This window comes from Callithrix jacchus, chromosome 5 (assembly GCF_049354715.1).
Source record: "Callithrix jacchus isolate 240 chromosome 5, calJac240_pri, whole genome shotgun sequence".
NCBI classification, from domain to species: Eukaryota; Metazoa; Chordata; class Mammalia; order Primates; family Cebidae; genus Callithrix; species Callithrix jacchus.
The window spans coordinates 94,866,908-94,889,012 of NC_133506.1; the positions used below are offsets into that span (position 1 = coordinate 94,866,908).

At 41.4% G+C, this 22,105-nt stretch overlaps 1 protein-coding gene across 10 annotated transcripts in view; it reads left to right on the top strand.

Annotated features, from left to right (window-relative positions):
• The first annotated feature begins 9,047 nt into the window (after positions 1 to 9,047).
• INTS2 (integrator complex subunit 2) overlaps positions 9,048 to 22,105 on the top strand; it is a 65,829-nt gene continuing 52,771 nt past the window's right edge. For 2 of the 10 annotated variants that reach the window (XR_013535716.1, XM_078373690.1), the window contains exons 1-5: positions 9,081 to 9,417; positions 10,421 to 10,727; positions 11,967 to 12,105; positions 13,346 to 13,448; positions 15,040 to 15,153. Coding sequence is in view for 8 of the 10 variants with exons in the window: in XM_078373690.1 (XP_078229816.1) it covers positions 10,435 to 10,727; positions 11,967 to 12,105; positions 13,346 to 13,448; positions 15,040 to 15,153 (649 nt within the window). In the remaining 2 variants the exon portion in view is untranslated. Of the gene's footprint in view, positions 9,876 to 10,420; positions 10,728 to 11,966; positions 12,106 to 13,345; positions 13,449 to 15,039; positions 15,154 to 22,105 lie in introns of all 10 variants that reach the window. The other 8 variants (XR_013535715.1, XM_035300694.3, XM_035300697.3 and 5 more) reach the window with 7 other exon arrangements.

The window sequence follows — 22,105 nt, forward strand, 5'->3', positions numbered from 1 at the left end:
GTGAGAGATGATTGTTTAATACATATGCTCTCTAGAAGAGCCAAATTCAGAATAAACCAAGGCTTACAAGAGAACATCTACTTGGAAACATACTTAGGTGAACATAATAGGTGGATGATTAAAGACAACAAAAAGGACTTTAAAATATGTTCCAATAAGAGTAAGGATGGGTAAGACACAAAAAGTGTTTAAACCTGGCCAAGTACAGTGGCTTATGCCTGTAATCCCAGCATTTTGCGAGGGTCATTTGAGGTCAGAAGTTCAAGACCAGCCTGGCCAACATGGTGAAATCCCATCTTTACTAAAAATACAAATTTTAGCTGGGCGTGATGGCAGGCACCTGTAGTTCCAGCTACTCAGGAGGCTGAGGCAAGGGAATCACTTGTACCCAGGAGGCCGAGGTTGCAGTGAACCAAGATCAAGCCACTGCACTCCAGCCTGGGTGACAGAGGGAGACTCCGTCTCAAAAAAAAAAAAAAGGATTTAGACCTATTCAGCTTTACCTCCCTTCTGTCCCCAGCCCCACCCTTCCACCCCCAGATCAACTTGTCTTCTAGCTCTAAGTAACAAGCTTATGATGGAATTCTAAGTAACAGAGATAGTTAACAGATTTCAAGGAGCTAGTTAGTTGCTCAAGTCTCTGGATCCACAAAAATTACATCTTGGGTGCTGAAAGAACTTGCAGATATGATTTCAGAAATGGTGTGGGAAATGGAAAGGTGGTGCCACTGTGAAAATGAGCAACTTTCCTAGTTTTAGTTTTTTTCAATGTAGGTCCTAGAAATTATTTTTTTTTCAAGATGTAGTCTTGCTCTGTCGCTCAGAAATTCTAACAAATTTACTTGACTTTTCCAAAAAGTTAATTAGAAGCTGGCATAGTTTTACTAAAACATTGATTGTACAGTAAAATAATCTTTTATACACTAGTTATGAGATACAAATCTCTAGCCGGGCGTGGAAATCATGCCACTGCACTCTAGCCTGGGTGACAGAGTGAGACCCTGTCTCAAAAAAAAAAAAAAAAAAGAAAAGAAAAGAAAGAGATACAAACCTCTGGCCTCAAGCCTTCAATCGATATGGAAACACACTTGTATGAACATAATTCGCTGGACAAGTCCTCTGAAGTGATATGAATAACAATGCAGTGCATACCTAAAAGAGAGTAACTGGAATCAGTCTCTTCTTTCTTTTTTTTTTCTTTTTTTGAGATGGAATCTCGCTCTGTTGCCTAGGCTGGAGTGCAGTGGCAAGATCTCAGCTCACTGCAACCTCCAACTCCTGGGTTCAAGCGATTCTCCCGCCTCAGCTTCCTGAGTAGCTGGGATTACAGATGAGAGCCACCATGATCAGCTAATTTTTGTATCTTTAGTAGAAATGGGGTTTCACCATGCTGGTCAGGCTGGTCTTGAACTGACCTTTTGATCCACCCGCCTCGACCTCCCGAAGTGCTGGGAATACAGGCGAGAGCCACCTGGCGCCCAGCTAACCTCATCTTTTATTTTGACAGTGTTGATAAACTGATTATAAGAAGGAACATTCAGCAGGTTATTTAGTAAAATTCCATCATATCTTTTTTTTTTTAACTTTTAGGTTTGGGGGTGTATGTGAAGGTTTGTTATATAGATAAACTTGTGTCATGGGTGTTTGTTTTGCAGATTATTTCATCACACAGGTATTAAACCTAGTTTCCAAAGTTATTTCTTCTGATCCTCATCCTCCTTCTACCACCCCACCGACCCTCTACCATCAAGTCTACCCTACTGTCTGTTGTTTCATTCTTTGTCTATGAGTTCTCATCATTTAGCCACCACTTTTAAGTGAGAACACGTGGTATTTGGTTTTCTGTTCCTACATTAACTTACCAAGAACAATGTCCTCCAGCTCCATCCATGTTTCTGTGGAAGACATGATCTCATTTTTTTTTTTTTTTTTTGAGATGGAGTCTCGCTTTGTCACCCAGACTGGAGTGCAGTGGCATGATCTCTGCTCACTGTAATCTCCACCTCCCGGATTCAAGCAATTCACCTGCCTCAGCCTCCTGAGTAGCTGGGATTACAGGCACACACCACCATGCCCAGCTAATTTTTGTATTTTTAGCAGAGACAGGGTTTCACCATGTTGGTCAGGCTGGTCTTAAACTCCTGACATCGTGATCTGTTCTCCTCAGCCTCCCAAAATGCTGGGATTATAGGCATGAGCCACCATGCCCAGCCAATCTCATTCTTTTTTATGGCTGCATAATATGACTGCATGGTATATATGTACACATTTTCTTTATCTAATCTGTCATTGATGGGCGTTTAGATTGATTCTATGTCTTTACTACTGTAAATAGTGCGGCAATGAACATTCATGTCCATGTGTCTTTATGGTAAAATGATTTATATTCCTCTGGGTATATACCCAGTAACGGGATTGATGGGTCAAATGGTATTTTGAGCTCTTTGAAGAATTGCCACACTGCTTTTCATATTGTTGAACTAATTTACACTCCTGCCAACTGTGTATAAGTGTTCCCTTTTCTCTGCAACCTTGCCAGCATTTGTTATTTTTTTACTTAAAAAGTATTTTGCAGCTGGCTGTGGTGCTCACACCTGTAATCACAGCAGTTAAGGAGGCCAAGGCAGGCGGATCATTAGGTCAGGAGTTCAAGATCAGCCTGGCCAACATGGTGAAACCCTATCTCTACTAAAAATACAAAAATTAGCCCAGCGTGCTGGTGCGCACCTGTAATACCAGCTACTCAGGAGGCTAAGCAGGAGAATCGCTTGAACCCCAGAGGTGGAGGTTGCAGTGAGCCGAGATCATGCCACTGGACAACAGAGCAAGATTCTGTCTCAAAAAAAAAAAAACAAAACTGCTAAGCTTCTTTGTGTTGTTGTAATTGTAGTATATATGCTCCCAAAGTGAGCATCATTTTTTGACTTTTTAAAATACTCATTCTGACTGGTGTGAGATATTTAATTATGGTTTTATTTTGCATTTCTCTAATGCTCAGTGATATTGAGCTTTTTTTTAATATGCCTGTTGGCTGCATATATGCCTTCTTTTGAAAAGTGGTTGTTTGTATTCTTTGCCCACTTTTTAATGGGGCTGTCTTTTTCTTGTAAAGTTTTTTTTAAGTTTCTTAAAGATGCTGGATATTATACACTTGTCAGAAATCACAGAAGACACAAAAAAAATGGAAAAACATCCCATGCTGATGGATAGGAAGAACTAATATCATTAAAATGGCCATACTTCCCAAAGCAATTAACAAATTAGTGCTATTTCTATCAAACTACCAATGACATTATTCACAGAACTAGAAAAAAACTATTGTAAAATTTGTATGGAACCAAAAAAGAGCCCAAATTGCCAAGGTAATCCTAAGCAAAAAGAACAAAGCTAGAGGCATCATGTTACCCAACTTCAAACTATGCTACAGGGCTGCAGTAACCAAAATGGCATGGTATTGGTACAAAGACAGACACATAGACTGATGGAACAGAATAGAGAGACCAGAAATAAGGCCGCACATCTACAACCATCTGATCTTCAGCAAAGCTAACAAAAACAAGCAATGGGGAAAAGACTCCCTATTCAATAAATGGTGCTGAATAACTGACTTGTCATATGCGGAAGATTGAAGCTGGACCCATACGTTACATCACATAAAAAATCAACTTGGCCAGGCATGGTGGTTCACGCCTGTGATCCCAGTAGTTTGGGAGGCTGAGGCAGGCAGATCACCTGCAGTGAGGAGTTCAAGACCAGTCTAGCCATCATAATGAAACCTCATCTCTACTAACAATACAAAAAAAAAATTAGCTGGGCATGGTGGCACACGCCTGTAATCCCAGCTACTCGAGAGACTGAGAGACAATCGCCTGAACCTGGGAGGTGGAGATTGCAGTGAGCTGAGATCATGCCATTGCACTCCAGCCTGGGCAAAAAAGCGAGACTCCAACTCAAAAAAAAAAAAACCCAAAAAACCCTTAATATGTACTAAAGACTTAAATGTAAACCCCAAAATTATAAAAATCCTGGAAGACAACCTAGGCAATACCATTCTGGACACAGGAACAGACAAAGATTTTATAACAAAGACACCAAAACTAGTCACACAAACCAAAATTTGACAAATTGAATTTAATTAAAAAGAGCTTCTGCACAGCAAAATAAACTAAGCTTCTGCACAGCAAAATAAACTATCTACAGAGTAAACAGACAATCTACAGAATGGGAGAATATTTGCAAACTATGCATTTTGGTATCTTTATGCTTGAATAATTAATTCAACAAAACAATGTTAAGTGCTGTACTGTGCCTTTGGCAAAGAAAAAAAAATATGGTCCCTGCTCTCAAAATACTTTTAGTGGGAGAGACAAACAAGTTCTAACAATTACAATATAATGTGGTAAGTCCTATAGCTGAAGGAAGCAAAAGGTGTCTTGAGAGTATAGAACAGGGATACCTAATTAGTGAAGGGGTAGGTGGTTTGTCAGGGAAGGGTCTCTCAGCACGGGAACACTAAAGGTGAGACTTAAAGGACACTTAGGAGTTTATATTAAGAAAGAGAATCAAAGGCTGGTGCGGTGGCTGACGCCTGTAATCTCAGCACTTTGGGAGGCCGAGACGGGTGGATCATGTGAGGCTGGGAGTTTGAGACCAGCCTGAGCAACATGGAGAAATCCCGTCTCTAATAAAAATACAAAATTATCCGGGCGTGGTGGTGCATGCCGGTAATCCCAGCTACTTGGGAGGCTGAGGCAGAGGAATTGTTTGAACTCTAGAGGTGGAGGTTTCGGTGAGCCGAGATGGCGCCATTGCACTCCAGCCTGGGTGACAAGAGTGAAACTCGGTCTCAAAAAAAAAAAATTCTGTCTTTGGGCCAGGTACCGTGGCTGACACCTATAATCCCAGCACTTTGGGAGGCCGAGGTGAGGTCAAGAGTCTGAGACCAGCCTGGTCAACATGGTGAAACCCTGTCTCTACTAAAAACATAAAAACTAGTCAGGCATGGTGGGCACCTGTAATCTTAGCTACTTGGGTGGCTGAGGCAGGAGAATTGCTTGAACCCAGTAGGTGGAGGTTGCAGTGAGCCAAGATCGTGCCATGCACTCCATCCTGGGGGACAGAAAGAGACTTTGTCTCAAAAAAAAAAAATCTGTCTTTTTTGTTCCATTCTAAGGAAATTGAACTTTATCCCAAAGGGAAGTGTTTTAATAGTTGGGCTGATTCATAATTGGGTGAACAGTCTCATACCCAAAAAGCCTTGATTAGTGGAGCTGTCAACCTGGAGGGATGTCTCTAGTCTCTAATGCTAAACTAGAAGTCTTGACTGGACCCAATTCTATTCAACATTTTATCCATAACATTAATGAAGATATGATCTGCTAAGCTAAAACAGACAGCCAGTGTAAAAGAGTCAAAGATCTGGACAGGCTGAAACATGAAAGACATCATTCAAGATAAAATAGTCACACTATAAAGAGTGTCATGTTGAGAAAAGTGGAGGTAGATGTCTTCTGAGATACTTGTGCTTCTCAAATTCTATGACTATTTCCAAAGAACATTGGTCCTCACCTTTGTATAGCATTTTAGTAGATGAGGATTCAGCCTTCGATTATGCCTCTAACTAGTAATTGAACTTCCAGAAGTTCAATCTACATTAAGTACCTGGTATACATGAAACTTAGTAGATATTCTAATGTGTTTTTCTGATTTTCTCTTCTTTTCATTACTGTTTCTTTCTTCCTCCAGTCTGAATGAAAAATAGTTAAAGTAGAAGAATAAAAGTAAGATGGTCAAGCCAGGTGCAGTGGCTTGCACCTGTAATCCTAGCACTTTGGTGAACTGACAGGGGTGGATGGCTTGAGTCCAGGAGTTCAACATAATGTAACCCTGTCTCTACAAAAAATAGAAAAATTAGCCAGGTGTGGTGGCACATGACCATAGTCTCAGTTACTTGGAAGACTGAATGAAGAGGATCACCTGAGCCCAGGAGATTGAGGCTGTAGTAAGCCAAGATTTCGCCACTGCACTGCCACTCTTTTTTTCGAGAACTTGTTTCAAAAATAAAAAAAGATAAAGAGGCCGGGTATAATGGCTCATGCCTGTAATCCCAGCACTTTGGGAGGCCAAGGTGGGTGTACCAGCTGAGGTCAAGAGTTCAAGACCAGCCTGGCCAGCATGCTGAAACCCTCATCTCTACTAAAAATATAAAAAATTAGCTGGGCATGGTGGTGGGCACCTGTAATCCCAGCTACTTGAGGGGCTGAGGCAGGAGAATTGCTTGACCCCCAGAGGCGGAGGTTGCAGTGAGTCAAGATTGCACCACTGCACTTGAGCCTGGGCGACAGAGTGAGACTCTGTCTCAAGAAAAAAAAAATTAGCCAGGTGTGGTGACACACGCCTATAGTCCTAGCTTCTCAGGAGGCTGAGGTGGAAAGATCACTTCAGCTTGGGAGGCAGAGGTTGCAGTGAGCAGAGATCATGCCACTGTACTCCAGCTTGATTGACAGAGTGAAACTCATCTCAAAAAGAAAAAGTGTTATTGGCAAACATCACAGTGTTTCAATGATTATAAAGATTTTTGGTAAATTAATACAAGGGGGAGAGACTGGAGTCTAGGATGACTTTACGTTTCTGGCTTTAGCAACTGAAGGTGTTGGAAGAGAAGGAGAGGGAGACTTGGAGGAAGTGTCAGCCCTCATTATGTGAGACTTCAGCCATCTCGTTCAGGCTGGATGTGATTTTCTGTTTCTCCCTAGACCAAGATGGTGATACTGAATCTGTATATTGTTCCTCCATTAGTGAACAGAGGATCATAATTAGAGTTAGAAAGGATCTTTAAAATCACTTAGTTCATACCCACATTCTGACCCGCATTCATCCCTCAAACCAATGTTTGCATTGCCTTCACATTTTTCCTGTGACATGATCATCCATGGAGACGAAATTGCTTACCCTCTCTCAATTCCAACAATTATAAAAGGCAAATAATATTACCTACATCACAAGATTAAATGAGATAATATACATAAAGCATTTATTACAGTGCCTAGCAAGTGTTCAATAATCTAATACATTAGCTTAAAAATGACAGTGCTGCACAGTTTGCAACCCATTAATAGATTGTGAAATCAACTTTTAGTGTGCAGTGATCAGGAATTTTTTAAAGAGAAATAGAGGCCGGGCGCGGTGGCTCACGCCTTTAATCCCAGCACTTTGGGAGGCCGAGGTGGGTGGATCACAAGGTCAAGAGATTGAGACCATCCTGGTCAACATGGTGAAACCCCGTCCTTACTAAAAATACAAAAATTAGCTGGGCATGGTGGTGCGTGCCTGTAATCCCAGCTACTCAGGAGGCTGAGGCAGGAGAATTGCTTGAACCCAGAAGGCGGAGGTTGCGGTGAGCCGAGATCGTGCCATTGCACTCCAGTCTGGGTAACAACAGCAAAACTCCGTCTTAAAAAAAAAAAAAGAAAGAAATAGAATAGATAACATGTGTATTATTATACAAAATGTTTGTTTCCATGTAAATGTGGGTTTATATGTTATATATTTATATAGCATATAAATTTATATATTCATACTTATATTATTTTTATATGTGGACATAAACATGTTTGTTCTGGGTCAAAATGTGAAATGTATTACTGTGGGTCAGGTGGAAAACATTTTCAGAAGTGTTGCAACATACAATTCTTTTCTTCCTTTGCTGATCTATGTAGAAAGCCAGATCTTTTTTTTTGAGATGAAGTCTTGCTCCATTGCCCAGGCTGGAGTGTGATGGCATGATCTCTGCTCACTGCAACTTCTGCCTCCCAGGTTCAAGCGACTTTCCTGTCTCAGCCTCCCAAGCAGCTGAGATTACAGGCACCCGCCACCATGCCGGGCTAATTTTAATATTTTTTGTAGAGATGGGTTTTAGCCATGTTAGCCAGGCTGGTCTCAAACTCCTGACCTCAGGTGATCCACCTGCCTCAGCCTCTCAAAGTGCTGGGATTACAGGTGAGAGCCACCATGCCCGGCCCAGACGTTATTTTTAGAGGTTATAAAGTACTATGTCTCTGTAAAATATTTTTATTTCCAGCTCCTAGCACAGTAACTGGTAAACAGAAGATGCCAAATACACGTTGATGGAACTAGGAACAAGTTTGATAAAGATACATAGACTAGCGGTTCTTCATAAATAGACTAGTGGTTCTTTCCTGGGTGATCAGACTTATTTTAAGAAGTTGTTGAGGCCGGGCGCGGTGGCTCAAGCCTGTAATCCCAGCACTTTGGGAGGCCGAGGTGGGCGGATCACGAGGTCAAGAGATTGAGACTGTCCTGGTCAACATGGTGAAACCCCGTCTCTACTAAAAATACAAAGATTAGCTGGGTGTGGTGGCGTGCGCCTGTAGTCCCAGCTACTCGGGACGCTGAGGCAGAACTGCTTGAACCCGCGAGGCGGAGGTTGCAGTGAGCCAAGATCGTGCCACTGCACTCCAGTCTGGCGCCTGGTGACAAAGTGAGATTCTGTCTCAAAAAAGAAGTTGTTGAAAGTTTTGGACCCTCTTCCCTGAAGTCCCGAGGACTCAGTTCTGAACGGATTCTAGAGAATTCCTGAATCCCCATGCATTGCTCCTCTAAGGTTCTGTGGGCACTCCCCAAGGTAAGAGCCTGAAAGGAAGGTGTTTAACTTCTGAACGCGGACGTGTGAGGTCAAGAGCGGAGCAAAGTTTGGGGTTAGATAATTTTTAAAATTCTCCTACAAATCCTGGGATTCTAGAATTTCGGTGTTGGGAAGGTACAGGCAGGTACAGTTTGGTACCACTAGTGTCAAAGAATAGCGGGAACAATTTTAACATACTTTCTGCCCCATTTGAATGCCATGGCAATCCTGTGATGATGAAATTGAAGTTCTGAGGGGCTCAGTGGCTTGTCTGAAAGGAAGGAACTGGTACGTTCTGTAAAAGGGACTGAAACCACATTTCCAAATTTTTGGCGAGGAAGTAGGGCAGGGCAAAAAGGGCGGAGAAAGGGGCGGGACTGCGCACGCGCATATTTGCACTGGCGCCGACATCTCTGGCTTTCCTCTCGCCACCACCCTTCCTCTGACCGGTACGGTGGCCGACGGGAGTCAGAAGCTGGGGATGAATGAAGGTGCTGGGTGCAGGTTGAAAAAGTCTCCCGCTTTTCCGTCCCTACAGTCCCTGTTCTGCCTTTGTGTGGTGCCCACATCCTTCCCCGTTCGTATCGACAACCCGGTTGGTCCTGGCGTCTGAGTTCTTGGTGTCCGAGTCGACTCGGGGCACAACTAGGGTTTGGGGTTCCGGATTATCGCCTAGGCCCAACTTCGGACCGCGCTCTCGATTTCTGCCGCGTCCCACCCTTAGGACGCGGAGTCCGTGTGGGGTTCCGTCAGGCTGGAGGGTAGATCTTAAGGTATGAAGCGTCCGCTTCTCAGGCCTCAGCGCGTTCCTCGGTCCGTGTCGGCGAGTGGCAGGACTTTGCTCAGCCTGAGGGACTTGTTGGTTCTGGTTGCGCCCGGGTCGAGACGGAAGAGCACACAGGTCTTGGCGCCTCTGCTCCATCAGCCCGCCCCTCGGTTGAAAGACCAGCCCCTCCCTGAAAACAAAGCAGTTTTTACCCACGACTTTTACCCACGCTGCTGCTAGTCAGTCGACCTTGAGAGGGACTGGTTTGGCTACCTGCTCACTACCTTTTTGTTTACTTTTTGTGCCTGGAGACTTCTGACTCCTGGAGACAGAGAAGTACCCTAGTGAGACGTGTCTTTTCCACATAGCACCCACACATCTGCTTTTTACCCAGTAACACAGGGGACATAGGATAGTGATGTGGCCTCCAGAGCCTTGAATCTGGCATTGCTTCTGCCCAGTGAGGTGATTTGCTAATTTTTCCAGCGACTCAATGAGGATGAGGAAAAGCCAAATAGGTTCTTTACATATATCGGGTAGTCATGTGAAAGTATCGGGGTATGAAAGAAAGCGCTTAACTATGACCGTTCACTTTTATTTACATTTTGTGGCGCTTATATGACTGATACAGTGGAGAAAGTCTTGGACTGGGATTTTAGTACATGAGTACTCAGCCTTGGATTGTCCCTCTAACTAGTAATATTACTTTGGGCCTGTTATCGTCTCTCTGGGCTTCATATTACTTCTTTGTAAAATATGAGTATTAGAGCAGAAGATTTATGAGGCTAGAAATTCTGAGGCAGTCATTAATATACTGTTTTCTTTCTCGTTTTCCAGATGACAGTATAAATCTAGGGAGACAGAGAAGCCCTGTCTTGATTGTGCCAGAAACATCGCCAACATATAGGGGCCTATTAGAGATACACCACATTTTTCAGGGTTTTTAGAAAGTTGGGTGTTTGTACACGTGGAAGTTAAACTCCTACTTTGATTTGTATTTTTACCATTAGGATCAACAGTAATAATGACTGAGTGTACAAGTCTTCAGTTTGTCAGCCCTTTTGCTTTTGAGGCAATGCAGAAGGTGGACGTTGTTCGCCTGGCATCTTTAAGTGATCCAGAATTAAGACTTCTCCTGCCCTGCTTGGTACGGATGGCACTTTGTGCACCTGCTGACCAGAGCCAAAGCTGGGCTCAGGATAAGAAACTCATCCTTCGCCTTCTCTCTGGAGTGGAAGCTGTCAACTCCATTGTTGCATTGCTGTCTGTGGACTTTCATGCATTAGAACAAGATGCCAGCAAAGAACAGCAGCTTAGGTAATGTTATTTTATGTAATATATGGATTTGGATTTGCCAAAGAATGGGGAATCAAATATTTTTCAGAGCTCTCCAGAAAAGAGAGAATGAGAATTTAAACTCTGGAGAGCATTTTACTTAGGTCTTTTCTATTGATAGTTAGAATTCTAGAATCTTTTGACTTCCATTTATAAAATGTGTTTTCTAGAGAAATTTGGCAGTGTGCTCTTGTATGTGGGCTAAACTCATTAGGCCAGTTACTTTCAGTGGGAAGTAGGTAGAGTAACTTCCCCTAGATTAGAGGGATTTATTGGAACCACTTTGGAGGCTTTTTTTTTTTTTGAAATAGTTTCACTGTTGTTGCCCAGGCTGGAGTGTAATGGTGTGATCTCAGTTTACTGCAACCTCTGCCTCCTGGGTTCAAGCGATCCTCCTGCCTCAGCCTCCTAAGTAGCTGGGATTACAGGCACCTGTCACCATGCCCGGCTAAGTTTTTGTGCTTTTAGTAGAAATTGAGTTTCATCATGTTGGCCAGGCTGGTCTTGAACTCCTGAACTCAGGTGATCCACTTTGATCCACTTGCCTTCAGCTCCCAAAGTGCTGGGATTACCAGTATGAGCCACTGGTCTTGGCCTCTTGGGAGAGTTTTTTTTTTTTTTTTTTTTTGAGATGGGGTCTTGCTTTGTCACCCAGGCTGGAGTGCAGTGGTGCCATCTCGGCTCACTGCAACCTCCGCTTCCTGGGTTCAAGTGATTCTCCTGCCTCAACTTCCCGAGTAGCTGGGACTACAGGCGTTTGCCACCATGCCTGGCTAATTTTTTTGTATTTTTAGTAGAGACAGGGTCTCACTGTATTAGCCAGGATAGTCTTGATCTCCTGACCTTGTGATCCTCCTGTCTCGGCTTCCAAAGTGCTGGGATTACAGGTGTGAGCCATTGCGCCTGGCAAGGAGGCTTTTAAAGCTTAGATGTTCCCAAAGAACCTGGGCAGATGCTATGTACTTTCCTGCCCATCATGAATCTAGTAGCAAGCCACCATTAGTGGAAGTGAGTGTTAATTATCAGTTGTGGTGGAGTATTATACGTAGGACGTGAATCCCTGAAATACATAGGCAAACTAAATAGCATTTGAGAAGTAACAGAACATTTTGGAATACTTTATATATCCTTTTGTAGCTTATTTCAATAAAAGATAATTTTTAGATAATTATTTTCATACCAGTGTTCTCATAATTGTTTTACATGTTTGTGCATCATTAGACATAAACTTGGAGGAGGCAGTGGAGAGAGCATCCTGGTATCACAGCTTCAGCACGGACTGACGTTAGAATTTGAACACAGTGATTCACCTCGTCGATTGCGTCTTGTGCTTAGTGAACTGTTGGCAATTATGAACAAGGTGCATTTCCACAGCTCAAAGTATGCATGATTTGATGTCTAGGGAGGTAGACAGAAAAAGAGGCAAGAAGACAGGCAGGTTGCATTCTCCTCCACTTTTATTTCTTTTTTTGTTATTTGAGATGGAGTTTTGCTCTTGTTGCCCAGGCTGGAGTACGGTGGCGTAATCTTGACTCACTGCAACCTCCACCTCCCAGGTTCAATTGATTTTCCTGCCTCAGCCTCCTGAGTAGCTAGGATTACAGGTGCCTGCCACCATGCCTGGCTAATTTTTTATGTTTTTAGTAGAGATAGGGTCTCACCATGTTGGCCAGGCTGGCCAGGCTGGTCTCAAACTCCTGAACTCAGGTGATCCACCTCCTTCAGCCTCCCAAAGAGCTGGGATTACAGGCATGAGCCATTGTGCCCAGCCTACTCTACTATTTCTATATATATATTTTCCTTTGAAAAGCTGAAAAGATATTACAAGTCTGCCTTAAAGGCTTTCTCTAATCATCATTTTCTCTCATTTATACCTGTTCTGCATTTTCTATCAGAGGGATTTTTTTTTCTGTATGGAATCCATTCAGTGGCTTCTTGACATTTAGAAGGGGATTTATCTTAATACTTGTCCAGATTACCAAATTTATTACCAAATAATACCTTTATAGAATATAATTCCTCCTATAAAGTGTAATGAAGTATAACTGAAAAATGTATGTGATTCATTTAGATACTGGATAAGCATTAACAACCTCATATATGATGGTAGTGGGGAGTATCAATGCTGAATTGGATGTAAGATGATTGGCTAGTCTGACCACATTGGCCAGGCTGGTCTCGAACTCCGGACCTCAGTTGATCCACCTTCCTTGGCCTCCCAGAGTGCTGGGATTACAGGCGCCAGCCACTGCACCCTGCCATGAATTTATATTTGTTAAACTGCTTTAGGCTGATTGTTTTTGGCTTTTTAATAGCAGTTTACATAGGTTGCATTTGGCTTGCCTTATCCTTTAATTCCAGTTGTCTCCAAATATTTTGATAGAAATCAGTTCTTGAGATTGATACTCCTATATCTGAATAATAATTAACATGACTGCTGTTTGTGGTTAAATTGGTTGAAATTGATCAAATGCTGCATATTTTGTGGTGTATTAGTGATATATTAAGAGACAATCTGTGAGCTCAAGAAATAATTATAAAATAGGGATTTAATTATGTTAAATTAATAGAGTTCAAATGTTTTTTTCCCCTTTTTTAAGGTGTCTGAGTCAAATGGAGAATTTTTTTTCAAGTCTTCTGAACTTTTTGAGAGTCCAGTATATTTGGAGGAAGCTGCAGATGTACTTTGTATTTTACAAGCAGGTACTGTACTGAGTGCTAAGATGCATTTCATATATAGTTTCTTGTTAAATGATACTGTGTAACTTCTTAGCCTGGTATGCTTTGTTATTTTAAGGATCATATAACAAATATGTACTTTAAAAGTTGAAGTCAAAGGTGACTAATAGTCAGACAATGATTAAGTAAATTTTATTATTTTCATAGTGTCACGTATTATGCAGACATTAACATGGTATCTTTAATTATTTTAATTCTCGTTAATGATTTTGGAAAATGTTTACAATGTGTTAAGTGAAAAAAGCAAAGGGCAAAGTGGTAAATAGAATATAATCCCAATTTTGTTAAAAGTTAAAGCAAAACCAATACCCATGGTGAATTAAAATATTTATTTATTTTTTTAGAGACAGTGTCTCTCTGTTGCTCAGGCTGGAGTGCAGTGGCAGGATCATAGCCCACTGCAACGTTGAATTCCTGGACTCCAGGGATCCTCCTGAGTCGCTGGGACTACAGGCGTGTGAAAACATTTTATATTAACTTTGAATGATGGGATTATAGCAGATTTTAATTTTCTTCTTTGTACCTTTTTGTATTTTCCAGATTCTATATAATAGATATGAACAATAGAAATAAAAGAGGACAGAGAAATGTAAAGAAGGCTATTGCTCATGCCTGTAATCCCAGCACTTTGGGAGGCCGAGGCAGGAGGATCACTTGAGCTCAGGAGTTTGAGACCAGCCTGGGCAACATAGTGAGACCTTGTCTGTACAAAAAATGAAAACAAAAAATAGCCTGGTGTGGTGGTGTACACCTGCAGTCTCAACTGCTTGGGAAGCTGAGACAGGAAGATGGCTTGAGCCTGGGAGATTGAGGCTGTAGCAAGCCATAATTGTGCCATTGCACTTCAGCCAGAGTGAGACCTTAAGAAAAAAAATGTAAACAAGATTTTCTTGAAAATAACTTTTTAGACCAGTTCTGTAAAATAAAATTTCCTCTACTGTTCTGTGCAGTGCTATTCAGTGTTCTATATGGCTATGGATTACTTGAAACGTGGCTAGTGTGATTGAGGAACTGAACTGTTTTTAATTTAATTTAAGCATCCTTATGTTGCTAGTGGCTATCCTACTGGACACCTTAGCTCTAGACTATGAAAAGAAAGTACTTTAATTTCTTTTAGATGACATTTCTGAAATGTCAGAATATATTTAATAATGCAATGAAATGTCACTCTTGGCTGGGCATGGTGGCTCACACCTGCAATTCCAGCAGTTTAGAAGGCTGAGGCAGGATGATCGCTTGAGCCTGGGGGTTGAGGCTGCAGTGAGCTATAATCACACCACTGCACTCTAGCCTGGGCAACAGAGCAAGACCCTGTCTCAAAGGAAAAAGAAAGAAATATTACTCTTTAACACTGGGGACAGGCATGGTGACTTATGCCTGAATCCTAGCACTTCAGGAGGCTGAGATTGGAGGATTGCTTGAGGCCAAAGTTTGAGACCCACCTGGGCTAGACAGTGAGATTCAGTCTCCACACACACACACACACACAAAATTAGCTGGGTGTGGTGGAGTGCACCTGTTAACAAATACTAACACTGATTTTGTTTTCTTGTAGAGCTCCCTTCCTTGCTTCCTATAGTTGATGTAGCTGAAGCCTTGCTACATGTTAGAAATGGTGCCTGGTTCTTGTGTCTCTTGGTGGCCAATGTTCCTGATAGTTTTAATGAAGGTAAATATAATTCTAACATGGAATATTGAAGAGATTTGCTTGGACATGTACAGGACCTATTTTTTTGACTTAAGAAACATTAATGGGATTCTGTTTGAGTTTTTGTCTTTTAAAAGTTTGTTAGTATTTATTAAAGAATATTGAGTTGACAAATTGTATTGAGTTTAAAGTTCGTATTGACATGCAAATTTAAGTGTGATAAGTGTGATATGTAGCAAAGAAATATATATATATATATTTTTACAAAAGTTTATCTATTTATTTTTTTGAGAGGAAGTCTCACTCTGTCGCCAGGCTGGAGTGCAATGGTGTGATCTTAGCTCACTGCAACCTCCAACTCCCTGGTTCAAGTGATCTCCTGCCTCAGACTCCTGGGTAGCTGGGATTACAGGCATGTGCTGCCACACCCAGTCAATTTTTGTATTTTGAGTAGCGTTGGGGTTTCCCCATGTTGGCCAGGATGGTCTTGATCTCCTGACCTCATGATCCGCCCACCTCGGCCTCACAGAGTGCTGGGATTACAGGTGTGAGCCACTGTGCTGGGCCACAAAAGTTTATTCTTAAATGTATAGCAGCTCCAAGATAACACTTAATTCCAGCTATAGTTGGCAAAAGATGTTATGGCAGGGAATACTGATGTTTACGGATGCAATGAAGGGTCACCATCTCCTCAGGCACAAGGAAATAGCTTACTTTTTGCCAGATTTCTTAATTCCACCTGTGGCCAGGAGCCCCTTCCCGGAGGCCTTCACTTTTAACTCCTCTAGTTTCTTCTGCTTTTCTTTTTGTTTCTGCTTGAAAGCCTTGTCATCCTTATCCATCTCCTTGGCCTGCTTCTTGGGCTGTTTCAGGGACTTCTTGCCATCTTCACGCTGGACATGGTGCTTGCTGCCCCTTCCCTAAGAAAAATTTTTTTATGCCATTAGTCACCAATGCTGTAATATGACAATAAAAAATACCAAGGAACTAGAAGATATAATATCTATAATCAGGGATCAAAGAAGAGACATACATCTGTGAAATATCAAGAGAACAATAGGAGATATGTATAATCAGAAATCCCAGGAATCAGACCTTTGTTTTTTAGTCTTAATGCTGCCAGTTTGCAGAGAAGGGTAAAAATTGAGAAAAATCAACTAAATTTTTTCACCTCTATTTATGGTGATTGAAGGTTGTTGTTTGAGTATGAGTGATATAAAAATAAAAACAACATTTTGTTGAGTAAGGTAGTTTGTGAATTAGGAGCCTGGGAGGAAAAAGCCCTGGATCTGGAGTTACAATTCCTGATTTTGTCATTCAGTTTTTTTTTTTTTTTTTTTAAAAGACAGGGTTTCACCATGTTGGTCAGGCTAATTTTGAACTCCCGACCTCAGGTGATCTGCCCACCTTGGCCTCCAAAATGCTTGGATTACAGGCGTGAGCCACTACGTCTGGCCGTCATTCAGTTGTTGTGTGAGCTCTATCAAAATACTTATAATCTGGCCAGGCACAGTGGTTCACACCTGTAAGCCCAGCACTTTGGGAGGCTGAGCCGGGTGATTACTTGAGGCCAGGAGTTTGAGACTAGCCTGTCCAACATAGTGAAACCCCGTCTCTACTAAAAATATAAAAATTAGCCGGGTGTGGTGGCGGATGCCTGTAATCTCATCTACTTGGGAAGCTGAGGCAGGAGAATTGCTTGAACCTGGGAGATGGAGGTTGCAATGAGCCGAGATTGTGCCATTACACTCCAGCATAAGATTGAGACTCTGTCTCAAACAAACAGCCGACTAACCAACCAAACCAACCAACCAAAATGCATCTCATTTGTAAAATGGAGATGTTGATAGTGTGATAGTTCCCTGAGTTTTCTAAGAGAGTTACTGATATCAAATGATATGTAAAAGCTCTCTGTAAACTGCTGGGTTTTTTGTTAACTTGTTCTATCAATTACTGGGAGGAGTTTTGATGTCTCCAGATACAATTGTGGATTTGTCTATTTCTTCTTTTTGTTCTGTGAGTTTTTGCTTCATATTTCGAAACTCTATTGTTGGGTTTATATGCATTTAGGATGATTATATCTTTATGATGAATGGAACCTTTTGTTCATTATAAAATATACTTTTTTTCCCAAGTCAAATTTGATTTATTTCTTTGTTGTTCTTAGTTTTCACATTTATAGTTATATCCCCCCTTTTAAACATTATTTACATATTAGGTATTCAGTTTGGTGTTACCTTTGTTTTAATTTTTCTTTTAAAAAAAATTCCAAGTTTTATTTTAGATTCAGGGGACACATGTGTAGGTTTGTTACATAGGTATATTGTATGACACTGAGGTTTGGGGTTTGAATGATCCTGTCATTTCAGGTTATGAACATAGTACCCAATAGGTATTTTCTTAGCCCTTGTCCCCTTTCTTCCTCCACACTGGTAGTCCCAGTGTCCATTGTTCCCATCTTTATGTCTGTGTGTACCCAATGTTTAGCTCCCACTTATATGTGAGAACATGTGGCATTTGGTTTTCTGTTCTTGTGTTAATTTGCTTAGGATGGGATGGCCTCCAGCTTCCTCCTTGTTACTGCAAAGGACATGATTTCATTCTTTTTAACGACTGCATAGTATTTCATGATATATATGTACATTTTATTTAATCCCCTGAAGATGGTCACCTAAGTTGATTCCATGTCTCTGCTACTGTGAATAGTGTTGGGATGAACATACAAGTGCATGTGTCTTTGGTAGAACAATTTGTTGTCCTTTGAGTATATAACCAGAGGTGAGATTGCTGGATTGAATGGTAGTTCTGTTTTAAGTTATTTGAGAAATCGCCAAACTGCTTTCCACAGTGGCTGAACTATTTACAGTCCCACCAGCAATGTATGAATGTTTTCTTTTCTCCACAGCCTTGCTAGCACCTGTTATTTTTTGACTTTTTTATAGCCATTCTCACTAGTGTGAGATGGCATTTCATGGTGGTTTTGATTTGTATTTCTCTGATGATTAGTGATATGGAGCATTTTTTTCATGTTTTTTGGTTGCTTGTATGTCTTCTTTTGAGAAGTATCTGTTCATATCCTTTCCTCACTTTTAATGGGGTGGTTTTTGCTTGCTGAATTATTTATGTTCATATAGATTTTGGATATTAGGCCTTTGTCGGATGTATTTTTGTGAATATTTTCTCCCATTCTGTAGATTGTTTGTTCTGTTGATAGTTTCTTTTGCGTGCAGAATATCTTCAATTTAAATAGCTCACACTTGTCAATTTTTGTTTTCATTGCAGTTGCTTTTGAGGACTTAGTTATAAATTCTTTGCCAAGGCCAATGTCCAGAATGGTATTTCTTAGCTTTTCTTCTAGGATTTTTATAGTTTGAGGTTTTACATCTAAATCTTTAATCCAACTTGAGTTAATTTTTGTGTATGATAAAAGATAGGGGTCCTGTTTTGTTCTTCTGCATATGGCTAGCCAGTTATCCCAACACCATTTGTTAAATGGGGAGTCCTTTCCATGTCACTTATTTTTGTCAACTTTGTTGAAGATTGTTGATGATTGTAAGTGTCTGGCTTTATTTTTGGGTTCTCTATTCTGTTGCCTTGGTCTGTGTGTCTGTTTTTATACCAATGCCATGCTGTTTTGGTTTCTGTAGCCCTGTAGTATAGTTTGAAGTTAGGTAATATGGTGCCTCTGGTTTTGTTCTTTTATTAGGATTACTTTAGCTCTTCAGGCTCTTTGGTTCTATGAATTTTAGGATTTTTTTTTCTAGTTTTGTGGAAAATTATCTTGGTAATTTGATATGAAGAGTGTTGAATCTGTAGATTGCTTTGGGCAATTTGGCCGTTTTTAAGATACTGATTCTTCCAATCCATGAGGTTGGACTGTTTTTCCATTTGTTTGTGTCATACATGATTTCTTTCTCTTTTTTTTTTCTTTCTTTATTTGAAACAGAGTTTTACTCTCTTGCCCAGGCTGGAGTGCAGAGGTGTGATCTTGGCTCACTGCAATCTCCACCTCCTGGGTTCAAGTGATTCTCCTGCATCAGCCTCCCAAGTACCTGGGATTACAGGCACGTGGCACCATGCCCAGCTAATTTTTGTAGTTTTAGTAGATACGGGGTTTTACCATGTGGCCAGGCTGGTCTTGAACTTCTGACCTCAAGTGATCTGCCTACCTCAGCCTCCCAAAGTGTTGGGATTACAGGCGTGAGCCACTGCGCTTGGCCTCTTTGTAGAGATTTTTTAACCTCCAAAATACACTTTTCTTTTTTGAGATAGTATCTCCCTCTCTTATGCAGGCTAGAATGCATTGGTGCAGTCATGATTCACTGCAGCCTTAATCTCCCAGGCCCAAGTGATCCTTCCGCCTCAGCCTCTTGAGTGGCTGGGACTACCAGTGTGTACCACTGTGCCTGGCTAATTTTTTGTAATTTTGTGCATATGAGGTTTTGCCATGTTACTCAGGCTGTTCTCAGACTCCTGGGCTAAAGTGGTCTGCCTGCCTCAACTTCCCAAAGTTCTGGGATTACAGGCATGACAAAATAGACTTCTTTATTCCTGGTAATATTCCTTCTTTTGAAGTCTACTTTGAAAAATACAGCCATGTCATCTTTCTTAGAATCAGTTTTTCTATGGTGTATATATTTCTTCATCTCATTAATCTGTCTATATCTTTATATTTAAGGTGGATTTCTTGTGGACAGGTATAGTTTGGTCTTTTTTTTTTTAATCTAGTGACTGTCTTTTAATTAGAGTGTTTAGACTGTATACAAAGACCATTTAATGTGATTATTATAGTGGTTAGGTTTGAATCTATCTTCTTATTTGTTTTCTATTTATTTTCTTTTTCCTCTTGTACTTTATGCTATTGTTGTCATGGATTTTACCTTTTTTTTTTTTTGAGATGGAGTTTCGCTCTTATTACCCATGCTGGAGTGCAATGGCGTGATCTCGGCTCACTGCAACCTCCGCCTCCTGGGTTCAAGCAATTCTCCTGCCTCAGCCTCCTGAGTAGCTGGTACTACAGATGCGCGCCACCATGCTCTGCTAATTTTTGTATTTTTAGTAGAGACGGGGTTTCACCTTGTTGACCAGGATGGTCTCGATCTCTTGACTTCATAATCCACCTGCCTCGGCCTCCCAAAGTGCTGGGATTATAGGCATAAGCCACCGTGCCTGGCCACTGATTTTACTTTTACATGAATTATAACCCTTAGAGTATATTGTTATTACTTTTGCTTTAAGTAGTTAATTATATTTTAAAGACTAAAAATATAGGGGGAAGATACTATTTATCCACATATTTACCACTTTTGGTGCTCTTAATTCCTTTCTGTAGCTCCACATTTCCATCTGGTATAATTTCCCCTTAACTTGAAGAATTTCCTTTATTTTTTGTAGTGCGGGTTTGTTGGCAACAAATTTTCCCAGCTCTTTTGGTATGGAAAAATATCAAAGGGCATAAAATTTTAGGTTGACATCATCTTTTAGCTATTTAAAGTTGTTATTCTGGCTGGGTGTGTGGCTCACACCTGTAATCCCAGCACTTTGGGAGGCCAAAGGAGGAGGACTGTTTGAAGCCAGGAGTTGAAGTCTAGTATGGGTGACAAAGCAAGAAAGATCCCGTCTCTAGGAAAAAAGAAAGGTGTCATTCTCTTTTTTGTGGTAAATTTTATCTTGGTTCCTCTGTAAAGTTTCTTTTTTCCCTGACTACTTTTGTTTGTTTTCTAAAAATTTCCTCTGGCTCCTTTTTTTTTTAATTAAAAAAAAAATTTTTAATTTTTTTAAGAGATGGAGTCTTGCTCTGTTGCCCAGGCTGGAGTGCAGTGGCACAAGCTCGGCTCACTGCAAACTCCACCTCCTGACCTTAGGTAATCCGCCTGTCTTCTGGTTACTATTTTTTTTTTAAAGATGGAGTCTCACTCTGTCCCCCAGGCTGGAGTGCAGTGGTGTGATTTCAGCTTACTGCAACCTCTGCCTCTTGGGTTCAAGCAGTTCTCTGCCTCAGCCTCTCGAGCAGCTGGAATTACAGGCGCCTGCCACCACACCTGGCTAATTTTTGTATTTTTAGTAGAGATGGGGTTTCACCATCTTGGCCAGGCTGATCTTGAACTCCTGACCTTGTGATTCACCTGCCTCGGCCTCCCAAAGTGCTGGGATTACAGGTGTGAGCTACTGGGCCTGGCACTGTTTTTTTTTGAGAGCCTTACTCTGTTGCCCAGGCTGGAGAGCAGCGGCACATCTCAGCTCACTGCAACCTCTGCCTCCCAGATTCAGGTGATTCTCCTGCCTCAGCCTTCCTAGGAGCTGGGACTACACATGTGTGCTACCATGCCTAGCAAGTTTTTGTATTTTAGTAGAGACGGGGTTTCACCATATTGTCCAGCTGGTCACAAATTCCTGACCTCATGATCCACACACTTTGGCCTCCCAAAGTGCTGGGTTAACAGGTGTGAGCCACTGTGCCTGGCCCTGGTTACTTTTTTATTTTTTTTGAGATGGAGTCTCACTCTGTTGCCCAGGCTGGAGTGAAATGGCACGGTCTCGGCTCACTGCAAATTCTGCCTCCCAGGTTCAAGTGATTCTCCTGCCTCAGCCTCCCAGGTAGCTGGGATTACAGTTACCCACCACCATGCCTGGCTAATTTTTATATTTTTAGTAGAGACGGGGTTTTGCCATGTTGGCCAGGCTGGTCTCAAACTCCTGACCTGGTGATCCACCTGTCTTGGCCTCCCAAAGTGCTGGGATTACAGGCATGCACCACTGCACCCAGCCAGCCCTGGTTACTTTTAAGATTTTCTTTTATCACTGGTTTCAGAAATTTGATGTATCATGTTTCTTGGTACGATTTTCTTTGTATTTTTCCTGCTTAGATCTCATTGAACTGGGTTTAGAGTTTTCATTCAACTTGGGAAAACTTCTTCAAATTTATTTTTTTCTTCTACTTTCTTTATCTTTCTGGGACTGTAGTTGCAAGTGT